At 45.4% G+C, this 15,659-nt stretch overlaps 1 protein-coding gene across 1 annotated transcript in view; it reads left to right on the top strand.

The window, feature by feature from the left end:
- The window catches only part of sptan1 (spectrin alpha, non-erythrocytic 1), a 37,402-nt gene that overhangs the window by 2,458 nt on the left and 19,285 nt on the right, over window positions 1–15,659 (top strand). Inside the window, 21 exon segments of the mRNA XM_030724007.1 lie at window positions 6,128–6,367; window positions 6,458–6,583; window positions 7,640–7,780; window positions 8,134–8,231; window positions 8,233–8,412; window positions 8,827–8,971; window positions 9,066–9,220; window positions 10,526–10,661; window positions 10,781–10,882; window positions 10,967–11,104; window positions 11,206–11,316; window positions 11,438–11,515; window positions 11,629–11,784; window positions 11,922–12,126; window positions 12,737–12,918; window positions 13,012–13,255; window positions 13,413–13,535; window positions 13,624–13,841; window positions 14,050–14,142; window positions 14,238–14,372; window positions 14,664–14,812. Coding sequence (XP_030579867.1) covers window positions 6,131–6,367; window positions 6,458–6,583; window positions 7,640–7,780; window positions 8,134–8,231; window positions 8,233–8,412; window positions 8,827–8,971; window positions 9,066–9,220; window positions 10,526–10,661; window positions 10,781–10,882; window positions 10,967–11,104; window positions 11,206–11,316; window positions 11,438–11,515; window positions 11,629–11,784; window positions 11,922–12,126; window positions 12,737–12,918; window positions 13,012–13,255; window positions 13,413–13,535; window positions 13,624–13,841; window positions 14,050–14,142; window positions 14,238–14,372; window positions 14,664–14,812 — 3,152 coding nt within the window. The 5' untranslated portion in view covers window positions 6,128–6,130.

Genomic DNA, 15,659 nt, shown 5'->3' with positions numbered 1-15,659 from the left:
TGTTTCAACAGATTCACACTTCAAATTAGGTAATGTGTCAGTCACAGCAGCTCATTGGGAAAGAATGATGGAAAATGGACTTATAAATGCTGCTCCTGGCAAACATAAATAAAACATTCAGTATTTTTTCTATATTATCAGAAATGTTGTTATTGTCCTGTCTATACACCAGATCCTGTGGTGCTGTGAATGTGAAGGACCTGTTTACTTATTTCCAACTCAAGCTCAGCCTGCACTGCTTACAAACTGTCATTCTTCACTATGACTTTAGTGTGACTATGACCCAAATAGAAAATACCCCCCCCCCATCTCAAGGCCTGTCAGGTCTGCTGTTGAGCCTGCAGCAACACTGTAGCCAGGCAGCTCATTTTCTTTCTGCTGCATGAACTACTTTCCACTCATTTTGACTCCCAGTTATTCCATCTCAGATGTATAGTGATGTACTTTATGCATTATCATGATGAACTTCCTGAAAGCATCCTCTTACTGCCGCTCCTCGCTGCTGATGGCTTCTTAATGATTGTGCGATCGATGGTATGTCCTGTAGCCACCCTACACAGATCTGCGTCATGTCGACATTTACTAAACCCAAACTCAAGGTAACAGTCATGTCTGTGTCAGCACTGTGTGCCTCTGCGTGTTGGTTTTGTGTGCCCTGTGTGTTTTGGTTTCTTTAGGAGAGAAGGTTCGAGAGAAGCTTAGGGCAGCTGGGATGTTATTTTGCTGAGTAAAGGGATGGGAGAGAGCTGGAGGGAGGGGTAGGAGGTACAGAGCAGAGAGAGAGAGCGACGCATGGGCAGGGCTACATCTTGGCTTGCTCTTTTGTACAGCACAGTCACTGCAGGTGCAATGCGTCTGTCTGTGCTGTGGACTAGATGAGAATTTTCTTTTTCCATCACTGTCAGACTGTTAAGGGGTGTCGTACAGTCTACAGACACTGTTGCAGGCTATGACTTCGCCACAGATGTAACCTCTGCTCCTCGAAGACACAAGAAAACCTGAGGAACCAGACTTGACGTATCTGATGTGTGTATTACTTTGGTTTTGCAGTATTTTGATCTTGTCTGGGTTTCCACTGTGCCTGCTCTCATGCACTTGTTATGTGATAGTAGATGTTAGTTTATTTTTATTGCATGTCTTGTGTTGGTGTGAAATTCTTTGCATGCAAATGAATTCTGATTTAACATTTAGGATTTTTCTCTGTGAACCCAATCAATGCCTTTCAAGGTCTGATGGTGTTCAGTCTTTGAGAAAACTCTGACATTTGTTTAATTACTCCTCCCTCATGCCCGTCAGTTATTATACACTTTGTTTGGCGGGGGTAGTGTTCTCATTAGTGCTGTTTTGCCTTCAGTTCTATTTAATGCACTATATAAAAACATACCATGAAATTAGACGTCAGACATAGATTTCTCCTTGTATAATCAGGCCCCATCTTATCTTAAAGACCTCATAATACTGTATCACCCCACTAGAGCACTTCACTCTCAGACTGCTGGCTTACTTGTGGTTCCTAGGAGTAGAATTGGAGGCAGAGCCTTCAGCTTTCAGGCCCCTCTTCTGTGGAACCAGCTCCCAGCTTGGATTCAGGAGACAGACACCCTCTCTATTTTTAAGATTAGGCTTAAAACTTTCCTTTATGATAAAGCTTATAGTTAGGGCTGGATCAGGTGACCCTGGACCCTCCCTTAGTTATGCTGCTATAGGCCAAGGCTGCTGGAGAGTTCCCATGATGCACTGAGTGTTTCTTCTTCTCTCACCTCTTTTCACTCTGTTTATACCCCACTCTGCATTTAATCATTAGTTATTATTAATCTCTGGCTCTCTCCCCTCAGCCCCTCACAGCAGATGACCCCCCCTCCCGGAGCCGGGTTCTGCTGGAGGTTTCTTCCTGTTAAAGGGAGTTTTTCCTTCCCACTGTCACCAAGTGCTGCTCATAGGGGCCAGATGATTGTTGGGTTTTCTCTGTATTATTTTAGGGTCTTTACCTACAATATAAAGCACTTTGAGGTGCCTATTATGATTTGGCACCTAAAAATAAAATAAAATTGAATTAATATTTGTTAAAGGGGCTGTTACAAGCACCATGTGTTTTTTTTTTCTTGGAGGCTACTGAAGTAGCTTTTAGCGATTTTACAGTATTCAGAATAATACTACTGCCCCTCAGTGTATCCTGAAACTAGTTGGCTTAGCTCTTCTCCCTTGAAGGCCACCCTAACTTTGAGGTCACTGGCTTCTGATTGGCTGCCCATGTCAAACAGAAGGTTGGAATATCAAGTGGAGCTAGAGATAACCATATCAGATGTTCTCAATGACATCACAGAGATTGAAGAGTAGAGAAACACTGAGCATTTTTACTTGTATGTAAATCCTTGGCTATGTATAATATGGATACTGTCACCATTGTAACTGTCTATATGACAGAAAGCAGAATACTTTCCCTGCAACATTTGTTAGTGGTAAACAGAAGGCTACAAATGTGCTGTATAATTGCTTGATAATGACCTTTGGTTTGTATGTAGCTGTTGGCTGTTACTGTAAAGCCATTTTATCTGGTGGCTCATTTTGTTAGGAGAAAGTCAGATAGCTGCATGTTGTACAAAGTTCAGTTTGAAGAGGAACGGACGTGTCCTTCCTGTTATATCATCACCGTCGTCCTCCCTCCTCTATTCTTCGGTAGGGAAAGAGGCTCGCCTCGGCTCACGAGATTCTCCCATTTCCTGCAAATTCCTTTAGCTTCCACCCTCCTAGTATGGCGTCACTGTGACCCCTATTTAAAACACATGGTTCACCATGGTGACTGGGTGTTGCTCAGTGAATGACTTCATCCAATCTTCTGTGGACTTCTGATATAAAGCCAGTGTTTAGGAAAGCTCAGAGAGGCCATCCATCCATCAATCCATCTATGTTCTTCTGCCTATCTGGGGCCGGGTCATGGGGGCAGAAGCCTAAGCAGAGAAACCCGACCTCCCTCTCCCCAGCCACCTCCTCCATCTTATCCGGGGGAGTACTGAGGCGTTCCCAGGCCAGCTGAGAGATATAATCTCTCAGACCCAGGATTAACTCTGGGTCTGTCAAGTACATATGAGGTTTATCCTTGGCTTGACATTCACTTCCCTTGACCCGGTCAAGTCCACCCACTGCTGTTTTTAATGTCTAAATAGCTTCACAAACGTTTGAACCAGTTTGGCTCAGTGCAGCAGTAAGTTGTGGTTCATTTAAAACAGCCGATGTTACATTCACTTACAGTTTCAGGACTTTATTCTGGGGGGTCTGTTAAAATAGGTGTGCATGCATTAATGTTCAGAAAAGAGTATTTTTCCTCATAGTGTACATTGATAACATCTATAAGGATCGGTGTAGCCCTCCATGAGCTGTTGGCTGCTATCAAACGCATCTGAGGCCATAATAAAAAAATAACTCATGCGAGTCCTTTAAATGGTGTGGTACTTACAAAGCACTTTCCTGCTCTTACTGAGCACTCAAAGGGTGTTTTAGTCTACAAGCCACATTCACATGCACACACATACCAAAGTTATTTCTTTTATTATAATTTTTTTTTATGTACTTATTGCACCAGTGGATACAATGGGTGCAAGTTGAGGTTTAGTATATTGGCCAATGACACACTGGCATGCAGTTTAGAGGTGGCAGGCCTTGAACCACTCCTCCTCTGAATAGTAGCGCGCCCAGTTTACTTCCTGAGCCGCCTATTTTAAAGGAGTGAATCGATAACCATTGCCCTCCATCCACCCACGCACTTAAGTGTTTTATCACTGACAGAGCAGGTTTTCTCTCAGCGATCTAAAATATGTCAGTGGGGCTCTGCCTGTAATGGAGCCTTTCAGCCTGTACTGCTGTCTTTGAGAGTGAAAATGTAATTCAGATATAATATTTTAGATGATAAAGTATTTGTGACGGACTCAGCAGACACAAACATCCCTGTCAGCTCAACAGTTTTCAGTACCTTTTCCAAACAGACACGGGTGTGAATAGTCACTAAATTGTGAGCATTTTGCTGTTTCTGTGCTTGTTGAAGTGGATAATTGGACTTTGGAAGGCTGCTGACTTGCACAGTCTCTTCCAGCTGGTTGTTCAAAGTTACAGCCACTCCCACCCAGCGTTAAATTTTAAATAGGCCTTGAAGAAAGGAGCAAGTGTCACATGACTGGCAACCATCCGTGGGAAGGTAGCTGGCATGTTAATAGCATTGCCCCCCCCTCCCCTGAGTGGCAGCAGTGGAGGCTAGAAGAGGGAAAGCTGTTTATCTAGTGATAGAGGCAGGAGGGAGCGCTATCATCAGAGTGCAGCGCTGTGTTCAGGGCGTCACGGGGCTGTCATTAACCTGCCCTGACGCTAATTTGTCCTCGTTTCACGTTAAATTCCAGTGAGACTTTTACAGAGACATTAATGCATTTATACCTGTACCCCACAGCTTATAATGTATCCAGTCCTCTTAGACTAGTCATCTGTAGATTACATTATTAGGATATCATGGTTGTCAAAATGTGCTGTGTCATTGCATTTATGAATCCAGACCAGCAACATTTACAGTGTGAATGTAATAATTTAGTGATTAATTTTGGCTTCAAAGGAACTGGGAAATAAAATGAATTGACATTTAACATTTTATCTGGTCAGAAGCAGTCGAGACTGCCTGGCTTGTGAAGCGCAGTGCTGTCTAAATAAAGTGTGTTTGCCTTTTAGTTCAAGAAAGGATTAATGGAGTAAACACTATATTTGCTGCAAGCCCGCAGAGACGAAGAAGACAGAAGTTTCTTTTCCTGTTGGTGTTACCTTTTCTCTGCCATGTTTATCAGTGACTCGTAAATGTCACATTGGTCTGGTGGTGACAGAGAGAGCCCTCCCTCATATAGTAGATCTAATTTAGTGCTGTTTAAGTGCCAGCATGACTCTGCAGAATGAGGCTGAGTCCACTTAAATCCCTGCAATGATTCAGGCCCTCTGTGAAATGGGGCGAGTTAAGAAATGGAGGAGGGGGGACGCAGGTTGATGCTCCTAATCAGCTTACAGTGCTCTGTGGTACTAGGTTGTGTGTGTTTGGGTATGTGTGGGATACTTGCTTGTCTGGAGAACTAATGGCGTTTATGGGGACTAAAGCATTTCTGGTTCTGGATGAAAGCTCAATACAGCTGGACTGCTGACTCCACTAATCCCCCCCCCACCCCCATTCAGAGAGGGGATTAGTGGAGTCCAGGAAACTGTCTCACATCCATCCATCGGTTTTTGTCTCGCTGTCTGCGGCATTAACAAAAACACACGTCTGACAGCTTGCACAGCCCTGCCCTCACTCAGCCTGGACATCAGCTGGTGTACTCGGGTTTGGTCAAACAGATCAATACCTCGCTCCTCTTCCTCTTTGTGTCTGTGTGTTGGTAGTAAGGTTAAGAGCTCTGAGATTCAATTTGATAACACCGCCAAAAGTTACACTTTCATCAGTTTCTTGTGATTACTTAAGTTTTAAGTTTCTGAACAGGTTTCATCAGACTTTGGTGTCCCTGCTAGAAATGATAGATTAACATCCTGTTTTGTCATATCTCAGCAACATTGCTGTTTGGATGTTAGCCACAGTTCAAGGATACGTTAGCCGCGGGGCCTGAGGCACAGTGGGAAGAGAAGCTGACTGCAGCGCTCCCATTGTGTAGTGAAGCCTGGTTACTGTTTGCATGCATGTGGAATTTCCGCCCCCACCCCCATTTGGCATTTTTAGTATTTCAGCTGCCGGCCCTTTGGTTGCTCAGCTTGAGACAGGATAGGGTGGGGCTGGGGTGTTAAAGCACACAGCCCTTAATATCCAAGCTTGCTTCCAAAGAGAAGCTGCAATAATCCAATCTGTAACTGTCAACTTCTTTGAAAGAAATATAAAACCCTCTTCAGACACAGCAGGAGAAGCTGAAGACAGAGAGTTGTTCTTTCCTTCAAGTCCATGTTTTCCATATGTGATGATCATGTGGGTCGGATGTGTAGGCAGAATACTTTGTCACCCAGATGAGTTCCCATTTCAGATTTTTCATTTGCTTTTCCTCATACAGCTGATCTGTCTCTGATGTTATTGAATCCATATACAAAAAAAACTCACATATTCCATCTTTGGTGCTTTTCCAGAAAAATGGACACCGCAGGGGTCAAAGTTCTGGAAACAGCTGAAGACATCCAAGAGCGTCGGCAGCAGGTGCTGGACCGCTACCGACGCTTCAAGGACCTGTCGATGATGCGCCGGCAGAAGCTGGAGGACTCGTATCGCTTTCAGTTCTTCCGCCGTGATGCTGATGAGTTGGAGAAGTGGATCCAGGAGAAACTGCAGATCGCCTCTGATGAGAACTACAAGGACCCTTCCAACCTGCAGGTCTGTCTGCTTTTTAATATACCTATACGTATTCGGTCCTATTAGACCATAATGCAGCCTTTGCCCATCTAATATGCTTTCTCTACACAGGGCAAGCTGCAGAAACATCAGGCCTTTGAAGCTGAAGTCCAGGCCAATTCTGGGGCAATCGTCAAACTGGACGACACTGGAAACCTAATGATCACCGAGGGCCACTTTGCCTCTGAGACCATTCGAGTAAGTAGCTAGAATGGCTACTGATATGCAGCATGGTAACATATAGGGTTATATGATGGGCGTAGCCCCTGTGACATTATACCTTGCTTTTGCACTATTTAATAGTTATTATTAGAAAGCTGCATGCCTAAACTGTACAGGTGCAACGGTTTTTTTTTTTTGGGGGGGGGGGGGGGGGGGGGGGGGGGGGGGGGGGGGGGGGGGGGGGGGGGGGGGGGGGGGGGGGGGGGGGGGGGGGGGGGGGGGGGGGGGGGGGGGGGGGGGGGGGGGGGGGGGGGGGGGGGGGGGGGGGGGGGGGGGGGGGGGGGGGGGGGGGGGGGGGGGGGGGGGGGGGGGGGGGGGGGGGGGGGGGGGGGGGGGGGGGGGGGGGGGGGGGGGGGGGGGGGGGGGGGGGGGGGGGGGGGGGGGGGGGGGGGGGGGGGGGGGGGGGGGGGGGGGGGGGGGGGGGGGGGGGGGGGGGGGGGGGGGGGGGGCTCAAAGCGTTAAAGCATAAGAGGCGGGGAAAGAGCTTGTTACTGAGGTGAGTTGTTAGCCTCAGCCTAGGTGGCCCCACAGACCCTTGGCCTTTGTCTTGTGCTGTTGGGAAAATTCACGCTCCTCACCTGAAGCTGAGAAACGTGAATTTTTACACACTTGCAAACTATATAAATCCAGGACTGAGATACCTGCTAATTAGTGCAAATTAGACTAATAAACTATTAAAATTTCACTCGCATAAACTGTCGCTCATCCTGTCCACTATTAACCCCTTCCATCCGATTCAGTCCTACACGCCTTACCGGACACAACAGAGGCCAGTAGTTACAAGTGTCAATATGGCTGAGTATATCCAAGTAGGTGCTGACCTGCGGTGTGACTCTTGAGTGCTGTGAATTCTTCCAGATTCAGTCAGCATTCAGCAGCTAGAAGATTTACTTTTATTGCATGTGCTGTGGATCAGCTCACGAATGGTTTCCAGTGCAAAAAAGTTTCTCTGTGCTTTTCTACTTTAGATGCAGCTTCAGGGGAATTTACTAGTTTTCTGCTGAACCTTTCCACCTTTGTCCTGAACTCTAGACTCGCCTGGAGGAGCTGCATCGCCTGTGGGACCTCCTGCTGGAGAAAACCAAGGAGAAGGGCATGCGTCTGTTGCAGGCCCAGAAACTGGTCCAGTATTTGCGTGAGTGTGAGGATGCCCTGGACTGGATCAGTGACAAGGTCAGGTTCACATTTAAAAAAAAAAAAAAAAAAAAAAAGACTTGAGCATGAGCTTATGTGCTCCATTTCTCTTTGCTATTTCACAGAATGACGGGCAGATACAGTTACAGTAGCTCAGCATTTCAGTTTAGTGGTCTTCATTTCAAGAAAGTTGTACTGTAAAGTTTGAGCCAGAATTGGCTCTAGTAAGAGGAATAAAATGGTGCCTGTTATTCAGTTTCATTATGTAACAGTTCCAGATGTTGAATAACCATTTATGTTAAAAATAACTGTGTTCATGCATCGTAAGTAAAATGCTTTGACTGAAACACTTTTCTTTGGCTTTAAATCTGTTTCTTCACCTTCACCTGTAGGAGGCCATTGCAACCTCAGAGGAGCTGGGTCAGGACCTGGAGCACGTGCAGCTCCTGCAGAAGAAGTTTGAGGAGTTCCAGACGGATCTGGCAGCCCACGGAGCGTGTGAATGAGGTGAACCAGCTTGCAGCCAAGCTGATCCAGGAAGCCCACCCAGAAGCTGAGCTCATAGTGCGCAAGCAGGACGAGGTCAACGCAGCCTGGCAGCGCCTGAAAGGGCTGGCCCAGCAGAGGCAGGGCAAGCTGTTCGGAGCTGCTGAGGTGCAGCGCTTCAACAGGTAGGCAGCATCATAACAAGGACATGAACAGCTTTTACAAAGTGTGGCATGTCAATTTTTTTGGTGGTGACTGTGGCTCAGGAGGTAGAGCAGGTCATCTGTTAGTCCGGAAAGTTGGTGGTTCGATTCCTGGCTGCTCCAGTCTGTGTGCCAAAGTATCCTTGGGCAAGATACCAAACCCCAAGTTGCTCTCTGATGTGGTCATCGGAGTGTGAATGTTAGATAGAAAGCACTTCATTAATATGAGTGTATGTGAATGGGTGAATGAGGCATTTTGTATAAAGCGCTTTGAGGACTCATGTAGAGTAGAAAAGTGCTTCATAAGAACTGATTCATTTACCATTTTAAACTTGTACAGTGTTATTTCTTTGTCTTGTTGGTGTTAGTAACAGGCTGTGTGTTTGACTTCAACAGGGATGTGGATGAAACCATCAGCTGGATCAAGGAGAAGGAGCAGCTGATGGCCTCTGATGACTTTGGTCGGGACCTGGCCAGTGTTCAGGCTCTGCTGCGCAAACATGAGGGTCTGGAGAGAGACCTGGCAGCTCTGGAAGATAAGGCAGGACATGCGCTGCTCCGCATAATACTCGGGAACATTCAGGAAGTTAAACACTTCATATGCTAACTCATTGTCTTCTGCTTCCTTCAATCAGGTCAACACTCTGGGAGGTGATGCCGAGCACCTGCAGCAGACTCATCCCCAGAACGCTTCCCAGATCCATTTGAAGAAGGACGAGCTCATCACCAACTGGGAACAGATCCGCACTCTGGCTGCTGAGCGCCATGCCCGCCTGAACGACTCCTACCGGTAACATACCAAGCAGTGGAGTAATAAATACACTAAACATGTAAAATCATTCATCAGCTTTTCATGAAAGGAGGGGGGGGGGGGTTACACATCTTCAAATGATAATATATTACTTAGATACAATATTAATTTTATTTTCCTTTACGAAAGCATCTGGCCCTCACACTGTCTGCTGAGAAAAATTCCGGTCCTTGGACAAATGTAGTAGATGATTCCTGCCCTACACAGTACAAGGAATGATTACAGCCAAATACTAGCAAACAGATTAAATGTTAAAAATATTTGTCGTAGTAATCAAAATTCTCTTCTGATTAGTGAATGAAAACCCGTTTTCACACACGTGCATGAACTTTTGTAGGATTTACAGCTGACTTCGACTTCAGCGGTGAATCTTTGTAGAGTCTGTGATGTCCCTCTGCAAGCGGCCAACACCACTGCCAGTGTTCATGCTTGTGCTGGTAGAGTATGTGTTGACTACCCTGTGGTCATGTCCCAGTGTTTTATATGCAGTACCAGCCATGTTAGAAAGAAATAAGGTGCTGGGACTGTTTTCCCTGCTGGGTGTCCACTCTGTTGGTCAGTTTTTTCTCCCTCAGGTTTTTCCCACTTCTTTGTACGTTCCCTCACATCCATCCCGATAGATTTGTCAGTCTTCATCCAGAAATTTGATATCTTTGACTCTTTATATTGAGGTTATGATTATTATTCCTTATATTGAGCCAGTGGTTATTCTCTGAGTGAGCCATTCAAAAACTGCAGTGAAAAAGTAGCCAGAATTGCACAGGAGGAATCGACAGAATTGAGCGGGCCAATCACAGTAGTTTTTTACAAGGGTTTTTACAGTTTACTAGGTTTTTACAAGGGTCTGCGGTTACTGCATGGATTTAACGCAGAAGTAAAAATCCTACTTTACCTGATGGAGGTGCATGTGAGAACACAAATATCTAACACAGTCAAATCACACAGTAGCCCGTCTTTAACCCGCCAGCTACCAAGGACCAATCCTCGTGATAGCTCTGATGAAAATAGTGAAAAGAGACAACAGCGCAGTGCGTTTACCGCTAATATGTGGGAGTCACATGCAATGCCTCGCACACTCTCTAAACAAGGTAGTTGGCTCACCTAAACCATACAGCGTAATTGCCATAGTTCAAACACATGTGCTGCAGGCTATTTCCTGTTGCATGCTAAAGGGCAGCTGGAAAATGTGTCTCAAAATTGTCTGGAGTTCATATCTGAAAAGGCGTCAGGACTGCATCAGAGAACTGACGCTCACTTCTGCCCTCTTTTGATGATCTCTTTTAGGCTGCAGCGTTTCACTGCTGACTTTAGGGATCTGACCAGCTGGGTGACAGAGATGAAGGCTCTGATCAATGCTGACGAGCTGGCCAATGATGTGGCCGGAGCTGAGGCCCTGTTAGACCGCCATCAGGAGCACAAGGTAAAATCTGCTCTGACGGAAAACATCTTTGCACTTAGCTCAAAGGCTGAATAAAGTGTAAAATTCCTGTGTTATTCCTTTGTGTGATTCAGTGCTTCTTCTGTTTGTCTGTGTTTTAGGGAGAGATTGATGCTCATGAGGACAGTTTTAGAGCTACTGATGAAGCTGGTCAGGCCTTGCTCAATACAGGACATTATGCCTCTGACGAGGTGAAGGAAAAGGTAGGATTATTGATAGCATTTTTCTCCCTCTATAACTATGCCATACTAGCATTTAAAATCCTCCTATTGGTGTGTTTTGTGTAGCTTGGCATCCTTACTGCAGAGAAGGAGTCTCTGCTGGAGTTGTGGGAGGTTCGCAGGCAGCAGTACGAGCAGTGCATGGATCTGCAGCTCTTCTACAGGGATACTGAGCAAGTTGACAACTGGATGAGCAAGCAAGAGGTAAGTGGACACACCAGGAGAGCTTGGTGTTTATTTGCAAAAAGAGGTGGTGTGGCAGTTTTTTAAATTTTTTCTTTTTTTTAAATGTGTCCTCGTTGTAGGCTTTCCTCCTGAATGAAGACCTCGGTGACTCCCTGGACAGCGTAGAGGCACTGCTGAAAAAACACGAAGATTTTGAGAAGTCACTCAGTGCTCAAGAAGAGAAGATCACTGTAAGTTATTCAGATTTGCCCAGTTACATGATTCTTATTGCACCTTCTATTCTTTAATTAGTCCTACTGAATGGGAATTATAAAGTCAAAGTAACCTTTAATCTATGTTGTACATCTCTAGGCCCTCGATGAATTTGCTACCAAACTGATTCAGAACAACCACTATGCCAAAGAGGACGTGGCTACCCGGAGAGATGCTGTAAGTCCTACTGTCTGCTTCCATGTTTTTCCTCCAGGCAAACCTAGAAACCATATCAAATAAAATAACTGCTTTAAAAAAAAAAACCTTTTCTCTGCTTTTTGCATCTATAGCTACTCAGCCGCCGCAATGCCCTGCATGAGCGTGCTCAGTCTCGTCGTGCTGCTTTGGAGGACTCGTTCCACCTCCAGCAGTTCTTCAGAGACTCCGATGAGCTCAAGAGCTGGATCAATGAAAAGATGAAGACTGCTACTGATGAGGCTTACAAGGTAATTAGTGAAAGAGTTGGATATTGTCTTCTCCAGAGATTTGTGTCTCTGTCTTTTGAAGTATGTTTCTGCATTCTGGTGTTTTGTTCTGTGTTTTCTCCATCACTCAAATTCTGCCTCTGCTCTCCTGACAACAGGACCCCTCCAACCTGCAGGGCAAGGTGCAGAAACACCAGGCCTTTGAAGCTGAGCTCTCTGCTAATCAGAGCCGCATCGATGCCCTGCAGAAGTCCGGCCAGGAGCTGCTGGATGGAAAGCATTATGCCTCGACCGAGGTGTCCGGTCACATGGAAGAAGTCAGCTCCCAGTGGAAAAAACTGCTGGAGGCCACTGAGCTCAAAGGTACAGAGTGGAGGAAAAGTGAACATAAGAGAAGAGCCAGGGTCTCTGTGTACATATGCACATGCACAAAAGCACAAACAGAGGAGTACAAAAATCACAGCGCAACTGGATACTGACTGACACTTTAAAAAATAGAGCATATTTTATTTTTAACAGGGCTTAAAGGTCTGCAGCACTGCTCCAATTCCCGCGTGGTAGCATTTATGGAGATGGAGCATTAAGATGAGAGAGCAGAGAGAATCACCGAGAAAAAAAACTTAAATGTTAAAATGAGTTGTTGTATATACAGCTGTGATCAGAGGTTTACAGTCACTCATCATGGGCATCATCAGTCTCTGGGTAATTTTGGGCTTTTAATGATTTCCCGTATTCTTGTTTTTTAAAGTCATTAAAGGTGCATGCTGTACCATTATTCCCCCCTGGAAAAAAAACAGTTTTAATAAAATTATTAAAAGTCCCAAATTACCATGATGTTTAAGCTGATGAGTGGATGTAAACTTCTCACCACAAATGTATTTAGGACATTAAAATTCCTGGGAAGCCCGTCAAAATAAAGTTTGTGAGTGAAGATTCAGAACAGCAGTCTGACTCTGTGTGTTTTTTCTTTAAGGCATCAAGCTGCGTGAAGCCAACCAGCAGCAGCAGTTCAACAGAAATGTAGAGGACATAGAGCTGTGGCTGTATGAAGTTGAGGGCCACCTGGCTTCAGACGATTATGGAAAAGACCTGACGAGCGTTCAGAACCTGCAAAAGAAGCACGCGCTGCTGGAGGCCGATGTGGCAGCTCACCAGGTAACTAACACTCAGCCAAAGCTGTGGTCAGACACTTCTTGGATGAATGCAACAGCGGGATAGCATAAATCCTTATGTGAATGTCCCTGTCAGGATCGGATTGATGGGATAACAATCCAGGCCCGCCAGTTCCAAGAGGCCGGCCACTTTGATGCTGACAACATCCGCAAGAAGCAGGAGGCTTTGGTGGTTCGTTATGAAGCTCTGCGCGAACCCATGGCTGCCCGCAAGCAGAAACTGTCAGACTCTCTCCGGCTTCAGCAGCTGTTCAGAGATGTTGAAGATGAGGAGACTTGGATCCGTGAGAAAGAGCCCATCGCTGCCTCTACTAACAGAGGTAAAACCAGACTGATGTTTCATGCAGCACTATGAAAATAAAGTGTGTATACACTCGATTTAAAGTGGTCACATTTCAGGAATTAATTGTAAACTGAAGCCTCATATTTCAGATCATTGAAGCTCCATAAAATGTTTCTCTTGGTGTTTTTCCTCAGGCAAAGACCTCATCGGTGTCCAGAACCTGCTGAAGAAGCACCAGGCTCTGCAAGCTGAAATCACAGGCCACGAGCCTCGCATTAAGGCTGTCACTCAGAAGGGAGAGGCTATGGTGGAGGAAGGTATTGAATCCTAAGATTCCTGATGATGCTTTTATGAAAGTGAAATATTGTTATGAAACAGCTGATGATTGATGGGTGTGGTGTCCAGGTCACTTTGCTGGTGAGGATGTGAAGGCTAAGCTGGCTGAGCTACATGGACGTTGGGACACACTGAAGGGTAAGGCCTCCCAGAGGAGACAGGACCTTGAGGACTCTCTGCAGGCCCAGCAATACTTTGCTGATGCCAACGAGGCCGAGTCTTGGATGAGGGAGAAGGAGCCCATTGTTGGGAGCACAGACTACGGCAAAGACGAAGACTCTGCTGAGGTACAGATTTGACTCTAGAAGACTATAACTGTCAATACCAGTTAATTATTGTTGTGCTGTTGAAGTTAAAAATAGTGTTTCCCCGTTAAGCATCGTCATTCATAAAGTTGTTTTTTTTGCCTCTATAAAAAGTTAAAGCAGGCTAAAAACATCCAGTCGTATCCCTTTGTGAGAAATGTAGTTGTGCTGAGTCGTTTCTTTTCCGCAGGCTCTGCTGAAGAAGCACGAGGCCCTGATGTCTGACCTGAGCGCTTACGGCAGCAGTATCCAGGCCCTGAAGGAGCAGGCTCAGTCCTGCAGGGTAAGATGAAAAGCCCCTGAGTGCTGGACTCTGAGGAAGCATCAGTGTTTAAGCAAAAAACATGAATCAGTGACACATTTCATTTAACTGAACAGCAACAAGTTGCACCAACTGATGATGAGACCGGGAAGGAGCTGGTGCTGGCCCTGTATGACTATCAGGAGAAGAGCCCGCGTGAAGTCACCATGAAGAAAGGGGACATTCTCACTCTGCTCAACAGCACCAACAAGGTACGGCCCTCAACATCAGCTGATGCTGAGTCTGACATAATCTGCATGAACTTGGAGATGTGTACAGTTTTCTTCACAGGTTCATCCATCCATATTTTCCATTTTTATTTTTTCCTTCCTGGGTTAGTACGAAAACAAAACAAACAAGTATATAATATATATATAATATAAGAGAGAGAGAGAAAAAACCCACACCGTACAAATGAAGCAAATACACATCGGCAAAATGATGCTTGATTCCAAAAATTCCATAGCCTAATACTAATGAGTTCCTCTCCACCCTGCTTACAGGACTGGTGGAAAGTGGAGGTGAATGATCGCCAGGGCTTCGTTCCTGCTGCTTATGTGAAGAAGCTGGACCCCACCCAGTCCTCTTCCAGGGAGAACCTGCTGGATGAGCATGGCAGCATCGCACTGCGCCAAGACCAGATTGAGAATCAGTAAGAATAACACAGGCGAACCTCCTCTCTTTGGGAATGTAGTCCACTAACTCATTTCTTCTTTCCTGCTAGATTTAACCTGTCTTCGCTGCACTTTACTCTTTCTTTACTTCCATCCAGTTGTGTAACACTAATTACCTTGCTCCTAGCCTCTTCTTCTGTTTCCTCTGCTGTCCTCTCTCTGTGTTTAACTACTTAATTTTGTCTTGCTGTGCTTTCGCCTTGCCTTGCCACTGTGCAGGCTTGTCACCAAGGAGGCCTGCAGCGTGTCTGTGCGCATGAAGCAGGTGGAAGAGCTGTGAGTAGGAACCAGTGCCCCTCTGCGTGTACTTGTGATCGTGATACCTATGATAGATATCATCCACTCCCCCCTCGTGTTGTGTGATACTGTGTCTTCTTCACCCTTGTCTTCTATTCAGTCCAGGATAGAAGCAGCTTTTGATGCACATCTGTTACATCCTTCATTTATTAATTCTGCCCCACACATAATGGGCGATGATTTGTTTCTGCTTGTCCTAGTTCCTCAATGAATCATTAATATCTTAGTTTAAAAATGGCTTAAAATTGGTGCAACATGGCTTGGTTTCAATGGCTTCTCTGGTTGAAACCACTGAGGGCAGATGGACTGCTGGTGCTCAACATAATTTAAGTGTCAGAGAAGTGGATGAAAATTTATTAAAAGAAACATACAGTATTTATTTAATCACCTTTATTTTACCGGAATATCCCACAGCATTATTAAAAATATATCTAAACAAACATACAAACGCAGGAAAAGTGAGCACACATCACCTTAACCACATTCTTTATGATGCCTTTAAATTCAATAATAGATATATCCTTATTT

The sequence above is a fragment of the Archocentrus centrarchus genome, unplaced genomic scaffold (genome assembly GCF_007364275.1).
Source record: "Archocentrus centrarchus isolate MPI-CPG fArcCen1 unplaced genomic scaffold, fArcCen1 scaffold_30_ctg1, whole genome shotgun sequence".
Taxonomy (NCBI): domain Eukaryota; kingdom Metazoa; phylum Chordata; class Actinopteri; order Cichliformes; family Cichlidae; genus Archocentrus; species Archocentrus centrarchus.
This window is presented reverse-complemented; position numbering and strand designations above follow the sequence as displayed.